The following is a 14298-nucleotide window of genomic DNA, read 5'->3' on the forward strand; positions in this document are numbered from 1 at the left end:
TATTCCTGATCTGTTGGAGTTTCAGTTCAGCCTTCAGTTTTTTTGAACTTATGGTATATGACCTATGTTGGTATATTCTCTCCGTGGCATTTGTACCATGGTAGTGTACTTGGCCCCATTATTGCTGCTCGCAGTTATATTGGATTTATTTATTAGTTCACTCATTGAAAATTAGAATGTACATATACCCATGAATGATGATGGTTGTGGTTTACTAATAAACTTGACAGACAAGGGGGAGAAAAAAGAGAACTGTTTTGGGGGGGGGTTGAGGTGGGGGAAGACCTATTTCAGAACTTCAACCATTAGAAATATTTTAAGGAAATATGAACGCATTTTTTGCTTGTACACAATATATGACGCTAACAAATGAAAAGAATTACAAGGACAGATACCAGGTCAACGTGTGTGTGCGAGTTTGGGGGGGGGGGGGGGGGGGGGGTTGTTAGGATAAATATGCCAGTCCCTGGGGGGCCTTGTCAAAATAAAGGTTGGATGCCACTGTGAGAAGGGAACATAATCTGCATCTTAGTCACTGGCCTGATGTGTTCAAATGGTTCACTGATCACTAATGAATCTGGACTTATCTATGAAGGGAAAAGAAAGGTCTCGTCTCCGCACTGTTTTCTTCATGTAGTTTACCTATCACTGAACAAATATAAACTCATTTGTTAAAACAAGGAAATTGTTTCAATAGTTTCAATGCACTGATCTGTTCCTTCAATTCCTTATGTTATCTTGCTTGAGTGTTCGCTGCAGAGACATGACTCTTATACAGGGGTCCTTCTGTAGGGGGCTAATGAGTTCTGAAACCCATGGGTCTCCACTGAAATGGGACCGGAACTGAACCCCATCAGCAACTCTTATACAAACTGAAATAAAACAAGTTTCTTTTATAACATGGAAAGAGTATGCAACAGTGCATGTCTGGCATCATATTACCTAGCTGTTTGGTGATGGCATAGTGGAATTGCTTTTAATAAATGCTTTTAATAGTTAACTGTTTCATCCTATGAAACAGAGCAGTATTTAATGTCCCTTGTAAAAAGAATTTTTCTCTGCTATTATAACTGCTAGAGGAGGTTATTATATCAAAGATATATTTTCCTGCTAATAAAGGTGAACATACTGTAAATGTATTTGTTAGCAAAGAAATATTGAGTGCATTCTTAATAAATGTTAAGTGAGTAACATGCACATGTACAAAATCTCAGTGTGTGCAAAAATTTTTGACTCATAGTCTGAGTGTAAAACAATGCAGAGCTAAGTTTGAACAGGAAACCAGCGTGTTTCCTCTATGTTCACTGGACTATGTCTTCCGATGGTTGCAGACACAGACATCCACTAGCAGATGGATAAGAAACAAAATTGCATTTAAAAGTTTGCCTTAAATATAGTTACCAAATAACCAACATCCATATCAGGTCGATATCACATCCGTTCATCCAGAACCCTTTCTGAACTTATCTGGGATGTGCAAAGCTGCCTCATTTTCTGAATATCCGCAGACCTTTAAGCCAGGAGTGTAATACAAATGTATTAATTACATCCGCAGACGTACAATCCAGACTATTAAAGGAAAACTTTACTTGGTTAAGAGTTTTGGCCCTAAGTTATCAACAATTTAATGTAATGAACAATGAGTTAGAGCTAACAGGCATGTTTTGCACATGTCACCTGTCATAAGTAACTGTCCATTCAAACCTGCAGCAATTTTATCAGTCAGGGTTGCTTTTGCTGCTTCTGATTTGTCACTGGAGAGCATTGAATTGTGGTGTCATTCGAACTACGTTCTAAATGAAAATGATCACCCAAACTATTTTGACTCAAACAGTATACAGCACCCTGTTTTGTGGAGATCAAATATGAATATATGTGTATCTGCATCAATGAAGTATTCCTAGCAATTCTTGATTCATTTAAAATTTTCCATTTCATCTGCTGCTCCCTCTAGTGGTTAGCTGAGCTTTATATATACCTCACAGTTTGACACTGCAGAATATTATTGTCTCACATTTCCAGGGCTGGGAGATTGATTCACCCCTTCAATCTGTGTGTGGACTTGGCTTCCCTGAGCTGTGCAGGTTGTCTTCCGACGGCCAAAACACATCAGCTTAAGCTGATCTGTGTCTCTGAATTGCCCACAAGGTATGATTGTGTATGTGCCTGAAATGGACTTGCATCCTCTCCAAGGTGTGCCCTTGCCTGCTGGAATAGACTCCAGGTCCCACTGCAACCTTGAGCAGGGTAAGCGGCCCACATTTTTGCTCCCTCCCTGGATGGGAGCAACAACATGGACTGTCTGGGGGTTCCCAAGCACCAGGCTGAGAAAAACTGGCCAGACTGCCATATGGTGGTGCTCTTTGGCACAGCTATTGTGTCCGGAGGAGTACACATTTCTCTTAGGTTTAACTTTTCAGTATTTCCTGTATTTTTCACGTTTGTTAGAAACAGCTGGAATTCAGCAGCAGTAAATTAGTTTGAAGGAACAGGCCTCAAAAACACCCATGAGGTGGAGTCTGATGGAAGACAACTGATAGAGGCCCCTGGCTGCTTATCCCATTCAGGGTCACAGAGGGGACTTTGAGCCTGTTCCACGCAGAACAGGGTAAAAGGACAGAGTACACTCTGTGTGGGATGCCAGTTCATTACAGGGCACATAGATGGACAATTTAGAGATGCTAATTAGCTTAACTGCATGTCTTAAAAACTGCAGGAGGAAACTAGAGAGGAAATCCACACAACACGGGGAGAAAATACAAGACTGTAAATGTATAAATGTTAAGTAATGCATATATATAAGGTAGTAACTGTAAAATTGATGCAGGACTTTCACTCTTCCGAAAGTTAAAAGGTACGTCACCTGAAGTGAGACTAGCTGTTAAGGCTCCTGCGCTGGGGTTCATGGGAGTGGTCAGAGACAGCTCAGAGTCATGCTTGTTTCCTATATGTTTGGGGACACGTTCAGAAGCCCTTAAGGGCGGTTTTGCAAGAGACTGTAACAATGTGGATCATATCGAATCTCACAAGGTAAAGGTAAGCAAGCATCTGGGTCTGACTGGTGGGGGTTGTTTGCAAAAAACAATAAAGCTGCATGGGTGAGCCACCTAGCGTGTTACTTTAGGTATAAATTCTCAGCTGTTAAACAAACGAAGCACGCCAATTAACACAACTTATGATTTTATTTGTACCATGTTTAAACTCATTACATTTAATATAAAACGTATATGAGTTCTTTTTAAGAAAATTTAGCTTACCAAGGAGTGCTGTGTACTAACCAACACAAAGGTTGTTGGTTCAAATCCCAAGGATTGCATGTAAATTACAGTCCTTTCCTCTAGTGTAAGTTGCTTTGGTATCAGAAAAACTAAGTAAATGTAAGGCAAATACAGGAGGAGACCTTTGACTGAGATCCATTCCCAGGGAAAGGGGATTGCCTGCTTTTAAAAAACGTTTTTCCATTTCATTCGTGTTTTTTTTGTAGCACAAACAGCCAACCCTCACCCAAACACACACACACTCAGAATCGATAAGAAGGACCTTTTAGTCAATCATCTCTAATCAAACTTGAGTATCGTCAGTTTATGATAAATTTTACTCTTTATGACATACTATACATATGCTAAAAAGTCCATTTTATTCCCATGCCTTGCATTTGATCCCAGTTAACTTTCCCTGCGTGTCAGTGTAACTTTGTTACCAGGCAATCACCCAGCCTCATGCAGCAAGAACTGGTTTGGCATGTGTGAAACGCCCCTTTGGAAAATCTGGTTAGTTGTTATTTAACGTACGTGTCTACTGAGAAAATCCACCTCTGAAATCTCACTGTCCGTACACTCCTTCGGAAATTATTTCACGTCACATGATGGCTTTTCGAGCATAAACAAAATCGTGTTTCAGAAAGGTAGCAGAAACGTTTCCAAATTCATATTAACTAAAAATAACGAATATAGAAATTTCAAACAGCCGAGATCGTACGAAGCTTGAAAATGCGCGACGTGATTTTTTACGTAGACTATAGTGAAATACGTGTAACGTTTAACTCAGGCCCACATAATGCGAAAATAATTAAAAAGCTGTAAAATGTAACTATTTGTTTTAGGGACAACAATCAGGGAGTTATGTTCAATAAAAAACACGCTGTTGCACCGACACACTTTCACCGATATACTAGCTGTTACCACCCACTTGAACCGGAACCGTTTCTGCCACAGACCGACCGCTGTTGGCCGAGCTGAGCTGACCGGCCGCTCCGCTCCGCTACCGGCGCAGCGCTACCCCCGGGCGCATGTGGGCTAAGCGACGCGTCGCTCCACCGGCGATCCGCCGTGCCTGAGAGGTGCCGGGGGGGAGCGAAGAGCCGACACACAGAAACCCCGCAGGCTCACCTTTCCTCCCCCTACACCCGCCCGCCCACCGGTTTCTGGACAGTTTTCCCATTACTGGAGCTGCAGACCAACCTCGAACCAAGCTGAGGCGCGTCGCCGCTCCCCCTTGGCCACCCCTGCCCCACGGCTTACCGTCCCAGCCCGGAGAAGACAGAGCCGGAGTCGTCCTGAAAAGGAAAGAGAAATATGGGCAACGCGACATCCTGCTGTGTGTCGGCGAGCCCCAAGCTGAGGAGAAAGGCGCACTCCCGTCTGGAGCCGTACCAGCCCGACGCGGAGCTGAGCCGGGAGGACACGGGCTGCAACCTGCAGCACATCAGCGACAGAGAGAATATCGACGGTAAAGGCGTCGGCGGCAGGGATACCGGGGGAACCGGACTGGGGATTTGGAGAGGCAGGGGGCCGGGGCTGGGGTCGAGGGGCAGTTGCGCTTCAAAAACCGTTACTTCGCATGTGCTACTACTACTGTTTAAATATAATAATATTATTATTATTATTATTATTAGTATTATTATTATAATATATGCATCGTTTATAGATCATACATAATTATCGTTTTTATACTGCGTTATTTTGTATATTTACTGCTGTTACCATGATTTTCATTATTGTTATTATTAAATCAACACGGGACGATATTAACCAATTACACATAGCCTGTTTAAGTAAAAGCTGCTGTCATGACATAGGGAGCGCTTGATAAGGGTGAGGATCGTGCCACATAATACTAATACATACATACATAAGTACTAATATGATCCTTTTACATTTCTGTGACTGGACGAAATGCGGCGTTCCAGATGAGATGTTGCAGGTTTATGAATAATATATCTGCCCACGTTAATCATCACGACAAGGTGTAACTGTCGTGATCAGCGCAGTTGTCCGGTCCGCTTCGCTTTTGCTGAAGGTTTTTATTGAAGAGATACAGCCGTTTTAGGTCTGAGACTGGCACTGTGGGGTAAATACTCCCAAATCCATTAAGTCCCTTATTCCGAGTACCTGGGGTAGTGAATGATTAATCCAGCGAGTTTGAATCCATGATATTGTAGTGAGTTGTTCATAGATGAGTGACTGGCCCATCATTGTGTTTTTGTCAATGTGATTTCTGATCAGGCTAGAATAGGTTTTGACATGAAAGCCTGCAATGGGGTTAACAACTACTCAAACCACACCTTTGTGTGCCCTCCCCTGAACATTTTTGGGCCCACTGTTGGCCACAAATAGTCACTACACTAGGGGGAGGGTGCGGGCCCCCAAAGTGAGTTGGTGAACAGGGTCCCAGAAACAAAAAATGCAACCCTGGTCAATACACTGGACTAGCATTGAGTTTTGAATGAAACGCGGATCCCGTGTGGGTAGGTCTGAAAGCTGCCCTCCTCCAAGGTGTCGTGTAGGATCTCGTCACTCCCCACTGCCAGCTGTGTCCAGATGCCAATCCAGAGGTGGGACTGCCCATCCAGGCGGATGTCCTGGGGGATGTCATGAACCCATCAGAAAAGGACTTGACTGTGGCCATGACCATCCATGGGGTCAAACATGGGTGGTGGCTGTGGAAGTTTCTGGAGTCTTTTTGCCTGTAAATGTCCATGTGTTTGTCCTCTAATGTGCTATGGAGGGCTACAGAGCGGGCGCTGGGTGGGGTTTTGACCCCCCGACCGCCTTGTCCTGCCTGGGAAGGATCTGTCGGCTGCTACCGTTGGCGCCCAGGCGTAGGGGCCTGTGTGAGAGGGTGCCAGCCTTCAGCAGGAGCTGCTGTCCGGGGCCCGGGGCCCGGGGCCCGGGGGGAGGGGGGAGATGCGATAGCACATGTGCTGAATCACTGGCTGGAATTAACACCAGCATTGTTACTGTGAGACTGTCAGCCTCAATAAGAGGAACCATTATTCAGAATGAAAGACGGTTTTCCATCCTGCGCTCCCTCGGCATATTAGCGATGGGGGTTATAAAACAGGGATCCTGAGCTTCATTACCCTGCATTTATATTGGAGAGATGGGGCTAATATCCCCCATCTGTAGTAAAAAGAAATTGTGCCACTATGAAAATAGTGTCTCGTGTTTAATGCTGCAGTCTGCCTTCACTGTCACTTCCTAACAAGGTTAATTGATAGGAAATTAGTTCCCCCTTCATAATTTGTAGACCCTAAAAGCGTGACAGTTTATGGTTAGGATAATGGTCACGTCCTCACAGAATTAGCAGTGCTGCTTAGGTGTTTCTTGGTTGGGCTTGTTGAAGATGTTACTCTATTTTGAGAGCTTTATGAATGATCGGGAGATTGGTGACAGTCCCCTAGAGATGTTCCTTTTGTGGCCTTCATGTTCGTTCACAGACTCGTGCCCCCTGGCACCCGCTCTGGTGCTCTTGGTGCCATCGGATGCTCGTGTTCGGGCTCCTGGACTCGCCGTGGTGTTGGCTGCTACCTCGCAGATGCCGGCAGCCAATAAGAGGCCCTAGCCTCTCGGTGGATGGGGAGGATGTGTCACAGCTGCACTGGGAATAATGGGGAACACCTTATAAGGCTTACTTCAGGCGGGACACTGAATAGGACCATGTGACCAAGGAAGTGACAGCGTCCCTGTTTGGGTACAGGAGTTCAGATGAGTTCAACAAAACAGTCAGGTGGAATGAAAACAGAGGAAGGACCTTACAGTGTCTGATCGCGGGTGTGGCCTCTACAGGGAGTGGTCTGAGGCATTAGGGTCTGGTGGGATTTCCTGCGAGAAACAGGGGAAATTATATGTTGGGTAATAAAGCAGAGGTGTGATTGGACTCTCTACCCAACTCACTGCCTCCCTCTGTGACTTTTTCAGAGCATAATAATGTGATGTGACGTTTGTGATGCATAAATCGTTTACCATTTCGTGACAGGCACAATGCGAGCTCTGAGTGAGCCAGAGAAGTGCGCCACCTCCGTTCCTGAAACTGGCCCGCGATCCGGCTCTATTGATCATACTGTGTGACTGAAGGAAGATGTTTGTTTTGTGTCACCTGAAAGAACCAGAGTTGTGGTAGTGAAGCGTTTGTGGCCACTGTGTGCTGACAGATCTGTGGCCGTCTTCTGGCACATGTGCGCGTGTAAAATTAGACGATCGCGGGACAGGCAGCCGGGGAGCTGTCTCCTAAATAACCACCTTTCCTGCCTAAATAAATGGCAGGCTGGGAGGAAATGGCAGTGTGAATCGAGGACACTGGCGTGTTTTTGCAAATAAGCACCCAAATCAGTGATGCTGTGTAGTTCACTGGGTAAGGACACACCGCCTGCGAACAGAAGGTTGCCTGTTCAAATCCCAGGGCTGGGAGAGGGTGCTTCCCCAGGACTGCTGTTTCTGTTTCACGTATGCTTTAGCTCAGCCCTGCTTGGAAGAAGTGTCCAGTCCAGTGCATGGACATCATGGTGGTCTCTGGCCCTGTCCTTCTTTGGTCTACCACTGGGAGGACACACGGCGCCAGTAAAGTTGCCGGATCGTTTCCTGTTTGTGCCTAATTTTTATTTAGAGCCACAGGCTCTTACTGCCATCAGTTCAAGAATTAGCTGATGGCATGAGGGCATCATAAGGACTTCTCTTGTTCAAATCATAGGATCAGAACTCCCTCAGGCAGGCAGCAGATCTGTCATCCGGGTTAGTTGGAATGTTTCAAAGCTACATAAACAGTTGAGTGATCAAACACTGATTGCACTGTCTGCTTTATGTATAATGCAGATCCCTTCTTTATGATTTCAAACTGAGCTTGAAGACCAGGCCCCATGTTCACTGTAGACTGGTTATCCCTGTTGCCAAAGTGCTGTCAGACCTCAGATCTCCTGCCAGTTTGTGCTTATTGGACCGTGCCACTGTTTCTCCAGTGAAGAACTACAGCAAATTAGGTACAAAAAAAACACTAATTGCTGAAGTGGGATTGGTGCCAAACCTCAGCTGTTAAGTGCAGTTTTGAAGGATGTTTTACAGGATCAGTTACCTAAGAACACATTTCAAGGCATTGCCTCCCAGTACTAAACTCAACTGGAGTTACACAGATTTGTCTGTCATCTGATCCAGGGTCAGTGTGCAGGATTCTTGATCTTGTTGATGAGTCCTGGATAATGTATTATGGTAGCAGAATCTGGTTTGGGTTTTGACGTGACCCAGTTTCAGTCTGCTTAAGATACCTCCTGTACTGTTTTTCCGATTTGGTCTTCCACCAATCATATGCTTTACTTAGAGTTACCCACCATGCTTTGTGTCTCTTGGTCTCATTACAGGTAAGTCTCAGAACTCCTAACCCTCTCTCTCTTTTTGAACTATTCAGTGGCTCTTCCCTTAACAGATGCTAACATGGGCTTTGCAGTGCTGAGCGAATGGAGAAGCAAGGTGGCTTTCCCGTTTGAAACACAGACCTTTTATTTCCTACCTTCAGTTTATGGACGGGAGTGGGGACCTGCCTTTGAAGCTCGACGGGGCAGGGAGTGTTGGAGCTGACCCTCATTTAAGGCAGTATCTGGTTGGGCTTCAGGCAAACAGGACCACCACAGACCTGAATGAATAAACAACCTCATTTAAAGGTTGTTAATCCTGTTTTGTGGACCGAGCGGTATCTGTCTGGGAGGTCTTTTTGGTGTGTGACCACTGTGGCCTTGGGGGGGGAGCTGTCATGGATTGGACATCGGTAATGATAGAGATTCTCATCCCTGATGAGGTTCAGCCAAAGGTGCGAGACACATGTCCCTGAACCCTGACTGGGGTCTGGGTGGATGGCCGTGTTTATTGTGGGTAACCCTGTCACACAGGCTTTTGAAAGCGTGGTATGCCAGCCCACCACGGCAGGCATTTCATATTTAATGAACCACGCGACTCTTGAAGTTAAACACTAACAGCGTGTACAGTCCTGCTCTTTCATCTTACTGCAGCTTTGTTAGGTACAGACAAAGCATCCACTTTTCTCCTAATAAATTGCCCTTTTTTCCTTAATTGGCATTAGATATTATGGTTATTTACCCATTGATCTGTTGTGTTTCCTGATTACCTTACATCATTGTGAATCTTTTCTTTTATCTTTTTCTACTATTAAACCTTTGGAAATGAACTGAACCAAATGCTCACCACTCACAGGGGTGTCTGCTCAGCATCCAGGTAATGAGCACTCCCTCCTGATTTGGGATGCCTTGTCTCTAATACATTTTGTTCACCAGGAGTATGACCCCGAGGGGTCCCCTGCTTGACAGGTCTCCCCCACACCTCCATGGTGACTTCTGGCACATCATATTCAGTTCCCTCCCCCTACCCGGCATTTGAAGTGGCTCCTTTAATCATTTGTTTGTAGGCTATTGTTACTACACAGGGGAAACAAGAATGAAGGCAGATTACCTGTGAGTCAGCTAAGTCCCCCTTGTTTGAAGGGAGGAGGAGGAGGCAGAGAGAGTGAGTTTGCTTTCTGGCTAGCTTACAGTATCAGGAGTGATATTTAAATCCAGCATCCCTTTAACCAGGACACCTACATATTAACACCCTGGAACTCAGGTCATTTCAGGGTTCACACACACTATGGGCAATTGAGAGTTACCAATTCACTTAACTGTTCGGCCTTGGACTATGGGAGGAAACACACACAAGACGTACCAGTGTCACCTGCCCTGAAACATGAACCATGCCTCGATGTACAAAGGACCATGGCAAGTAATGCCATGGTCCATCCCAAGACAGGCGACGAAACCATGAATTGACGTACCAAGGACCATGCCAAGATGTATCACAAACCATGCTAAGACATGCTAAGATCCATGCCAAGATGGATCCCGGTATGAATCCTCTGTCAGGACAGATGTTGATGTTTTCAGATGCCACCTTCAGAGGACTCCCCCCTAAACTCGAGAACCTGAAGCGCTGGATCTTGTTCCGAGCACAGCTCTCCATGATGGCCAACGTGAATGCGACGGCTTTGTGGTCATGCTCGGTGCTCTTTGAAGCCAAGGTAGCGATCAAGCCGCTCTTCAAAGTGGTGGGTGGGAGGCGGCCAGAGTCTGTGGTTTTCATTCCATGGAAATGAGTCGTGTGACACACATTACAAGGGCTGAGCATCAGTGATGATGGGACGGCGGGATGAAAAGGGGGAATTAGCTACACATCAAAGCCGTGGTGTCTCCACTGTTATTGTTCTGATGGGGGCTTGAACCTAGATGACCCTTTCTGGGCTCTTAATAAGCCACAACCCTCATCCGCAAGATCCTTCCCAATCTTGTTTAAACACATTGTCAAGACCCAGGATCCTCTATCTGAAACCGGGTACCACAAACTGAGGTCAACATTCAGTTAGGATATTAGGAAATTAATTCTCATGCCTACCATGTGTCACAGAGTTCTATTAATGAAGTAAAATTATAAGCATAGCCAAGTCTGTGGTGGGGATTAGCCATTCTTAGTGTGGGGTGGCCATTCTTGGGGTTTCCAGCTTTGTGGGGTTATAGAGAAATGACTCGTAGCGTGTCATGTACCAGTATTTTGCTTTCCAGCCGATCATATCTGCCATCCATGGGTAATATCACACATAGAGGCAGAATCTTGGAAAAATGTCTCAGTGGAAGCCAGCATGCTGTGGAAGGTGAAAGGGACCTTTGTCAGTCCTGTTTGGTATAAAGCATGTTGGGTGGGGGACTAGTTTGAGGGCAGACATACCCGCACCTGTGCATGGTTACATCCAAAGCAGACACTGGGAATTAGGTAGCGTGAGATTTCATAGGAACACGCCAAGGTCGTGCCATGGAGGCTGATATCGTGGGAGAGGTGACAACTTTTACGCTGATGACTTCTGAGAGGAAGCATTTGAGGATATTTCTGGAAAGACATCCCCGCTCCCTCCTCCCACCCCGCTAACGTCATTATCGCTCACTCGTTCACCGTGTTGGCAGAGGGCTCCACAATCAGCATTTGCAATTACGAGATGCTAAATGTTACTCACTAGAGCATCTTCCTGTGACATCATTTCTGGGCTGCCGGCAAATTGTGCAGAACAGCGTGATGAACGGATACACCTCAAGCTTCGTCACCCAGCCATTGATGAGCCTCGGACACATGATAGGAAGACATTTAGGCGTGAGAAATATCAGCGTGTTCGATGCTATTGATACAGTGCTACCATGGCAACTGCATGAGCTTGCTGTGGTGGTGATGATGACGATGATGATGATGATGATGTCACACCATGCAGTGTAGAAAAACCCAATTGGGTCACTCAGCTACGGGGTCATGGCTTTAGATCAGGTGACTAATCCTCCTTGTCATCATTAACCAGAAATGTCACTCTCTCCATGACTTCACTTCCTTTATTTCTCAGATTCCGGTTTATTTTGGTATGCCGTCTGGCTTCAAGGAGGGAACCCCGATGATATCTCATCTGTTGAGTTATTTGCTTAAGAGCACCACCGGCGTCCTGAAATTGCCATAATCTGTATCGGTCTGTTGCTGCTCTGGTTGCTGTAACACAGTCAGGTCGCTGCGCGCTCTGTGTCAGGCTGAGCGACACTTTTCCCACAATCCTCTTGTGCGGTACTGCAGAATGACAGAATAAGACACCCGAGCGACATTCCTGACACTCGCCATCCATCTTTCTTAAGTCATTCCTCATCCAGTCCAGGTCTGAGGTGGTGCCTGAGGTGAGGAACATTCTAGAAGCAACGCCAGCCTGCTCAGGGTCCTCTCACAAATGGATCGTGAGTGCTGGCACGTCATGCATGCTGAGCTAATTAGGAAAATGGCTGTAGCCAAGCTAGACTGCATTTGCACATATTATTACAGCACGGGGTGGGGGGGGGGGTGGTCTTAATGCTGCATGTGTATTGACATGTGTGCATGTATGTGAGCCAATCTACGTCATGGCTAAATGTCACGCAGACACAGTGGCCTAGGTGCAGATGGCAGCTTGGCCAGCCCACACAGGCTCTGCGGGATCGGGCCTGTCCCCACCCCCGACTATCCACATTCAGTCCTCGGACGCCGGCCACTCACTTGGGTCTGATCCTACAGGCATCCATGCGTATTCATTAACACCCGATTTACACCTGAAGCAGCCAGACAGGTGACACGCTGTCCAGATAATTACACCAGTAATTAAGAGCTGAGGTGTAGTGTAAAGAGGTAGTAAGAGGTGTAAAGGTGTAGCACCCTTGATGACCCCCTAAAGGATCAGAGGCTCAACATTGATTATATGCATGACTCAGAGCCTTTTGGGTTTTAGTTGGCCTGACATGCCATGTGGCAGAGATCCTCATCACGGAGGACAGCTGAGCGAGTTGAACTGCAATGGCACCGTCGGACTGATTGGGTCCCTAATGGCGCTGATGCCTTCTGGTAACAGCTGCGCGACCGATGCAGAAGTGAGAATCTCATTAAGGACCTGGAGTGGGGGGGTGTTTGCCTGGTCACCCTGTTCACATCTGTAAATGAGCCTAACATGTGCACAGGTGTGACTGCAGTTTTGGAGCATCTGCAAACCTGACACCTACAAAAAAAACTGTTGCATCATTTAAGCAACTCATTCCCCACATTAAGTGGAGAAGCCTCTTTAAAAACATGTATGTGATAAAGATGGACCCATGAGCAGGATCCAGAAAATTCCAGCCTTTTATTTATAGCATGTGTAGCAGCATCTTTATCAGTGTTTGCAGACCAGGGTAACTACAGTACCTCTTGTCAAGCATCCTTCCACTTATTATGCTGTGCCCTTAATCGCTGCGCCACCTGCTGTCAAGATACAATGCCGACTGCACTGTGGCTTGACAGTAATGTTGTAATTACTTTTAACTTATTTTGATCCAAGTCAGACGTATAATTCAGACATATCATTCAGCATTCCATGTCGAGAGGTATTCTGTCTAACGGTTTATACCCTAACGACATTCCACATTTAAGCCCCCAAAAGCTTGCCAGTGGGACAGTGCTAAGCCCTTAGCTCTCAAAATCTCCACAACCAAACAATTCTCCACATGCATTTGCAGATCTGCTGTGCAGAAGTGTAGCAAAAATCGCATGTAAAATGACAGCCAATTGAGAGGCCCATCTGAGTCGTAACTGATGACTTGTTTGTATTTCCAGCTCTTGGAGCAAAAATGACTTTTTAGCCATTATTACCTATGTACGCTTTTGCATATTTGTCTATTGATCTATGCACACATTTACAGATTTGTCTACACAGGTACAAATCTCAGTATACTTGCAAATCTCATTACACATTTAGAGATTCTTTTACACATTTGTAATTCTGGTTACGCACACACGGATTGAGATAGTCACGCAGTTCTCCATACGCATTTGCAAATGATTTTGCTACAATAATAGCCCCATAGAAAAGTGTATCCATGTCAGGAGATTTGGAAGAATCTAAAAAATCCAGCCCAGAAGTCCAACTAAAGCCCGTTCGGCGGAGTAAAGCATTTTAATCGGTCTCTGTGAAGTAGCATGCGTGTTAATTAGCTTGTGTTTTGAAGCCTGGAGATCCTCTGTGCTGTACTTCATGACTGTTTCTGTAACTTTGATGCCTTTAATTGCCTGTGTTGTTTTCCTACTTCCAGCCTTGTACGGCTTCGCTGTGATGCATCTCCTCCTTCTGAGATTTCTCCCCCCCCCCCGTAAATTGCCTCAGGTTCCGTGCTCTGTACCATGTGACGTGCAGCAGCCACTGGTCAGCTGAGCATCTACACTGGAGCCAGTCTTGACGCTGGAGAAAGATGCCTTTGACTTCTGTTCAGGATCCTATATGTGTCCACCTTTAAAGTGGATGTAAAAACGGGGGGAAAACTGAAATCCTGCCGAGTATCACAAGGTTTTCTCTCTCTCCCAAATATCAACTTCATTTGGCTGAATTTCCCCCTCTTCCCTATGTAGGGGCTTAAGCCTGTTTGGGGGAGGGGGGGGGGGTGCTATTCCTCAATGCGGGGTCAGA

The 14298-nt window shown here is 45.8% G+C and overlaps 1 protein-coding gene across 8 annotated transcripts in view; it reads left to right on the forward strand.

The window, feature by feature from the left end:
• The window catches only part of ccny (cyclin Y), a 46153-nt gene that overhangs the window by 3818 nt on the left and 28037 nt on the right, over positions 1-14298 (forward strand). For 2 of the 8 annotated variants that reach the window (XM_023805976.2, XM_023805977.2), the window contains exon 1: positions 3795-4728. The exons of 3 other annotated variants lie outside the window; for them this stretch is intronic. In XM_023805976.2, the coding sequence (XP_023661744.1) occupies positions 4575-4728 (154 nt within the window). In that variant the 5' untranslated portion in view covers positions 3795-4574. Of the gene's footprint in view, positions 1-2737; positions 3037-3792; positions 4729-14298 lie in introns of those variants that run through there. 3 more of the 8 variants (XM_072713804.1, XM_023805978.2, XM_023805979.2) reach the window with 3 other exon arrangements.

The sequence above is a fragment of the Paramormyrops kingsleyae genome, chromosome 1 (assembly GCF_048594095.1).
Source record: "Paramormyrops kingsleyae isolate MSU_618 chromosome 1, PKINGS_0.4, whole genome shotgun sequence".
Classification (NCBI taxonomy): Eukaryota; Metazoa; Chordata; class Actinopteri; order Osteoglossiformes; family Mormyridae; genus Paramormyrops; species Paramormyrops kingsleyae.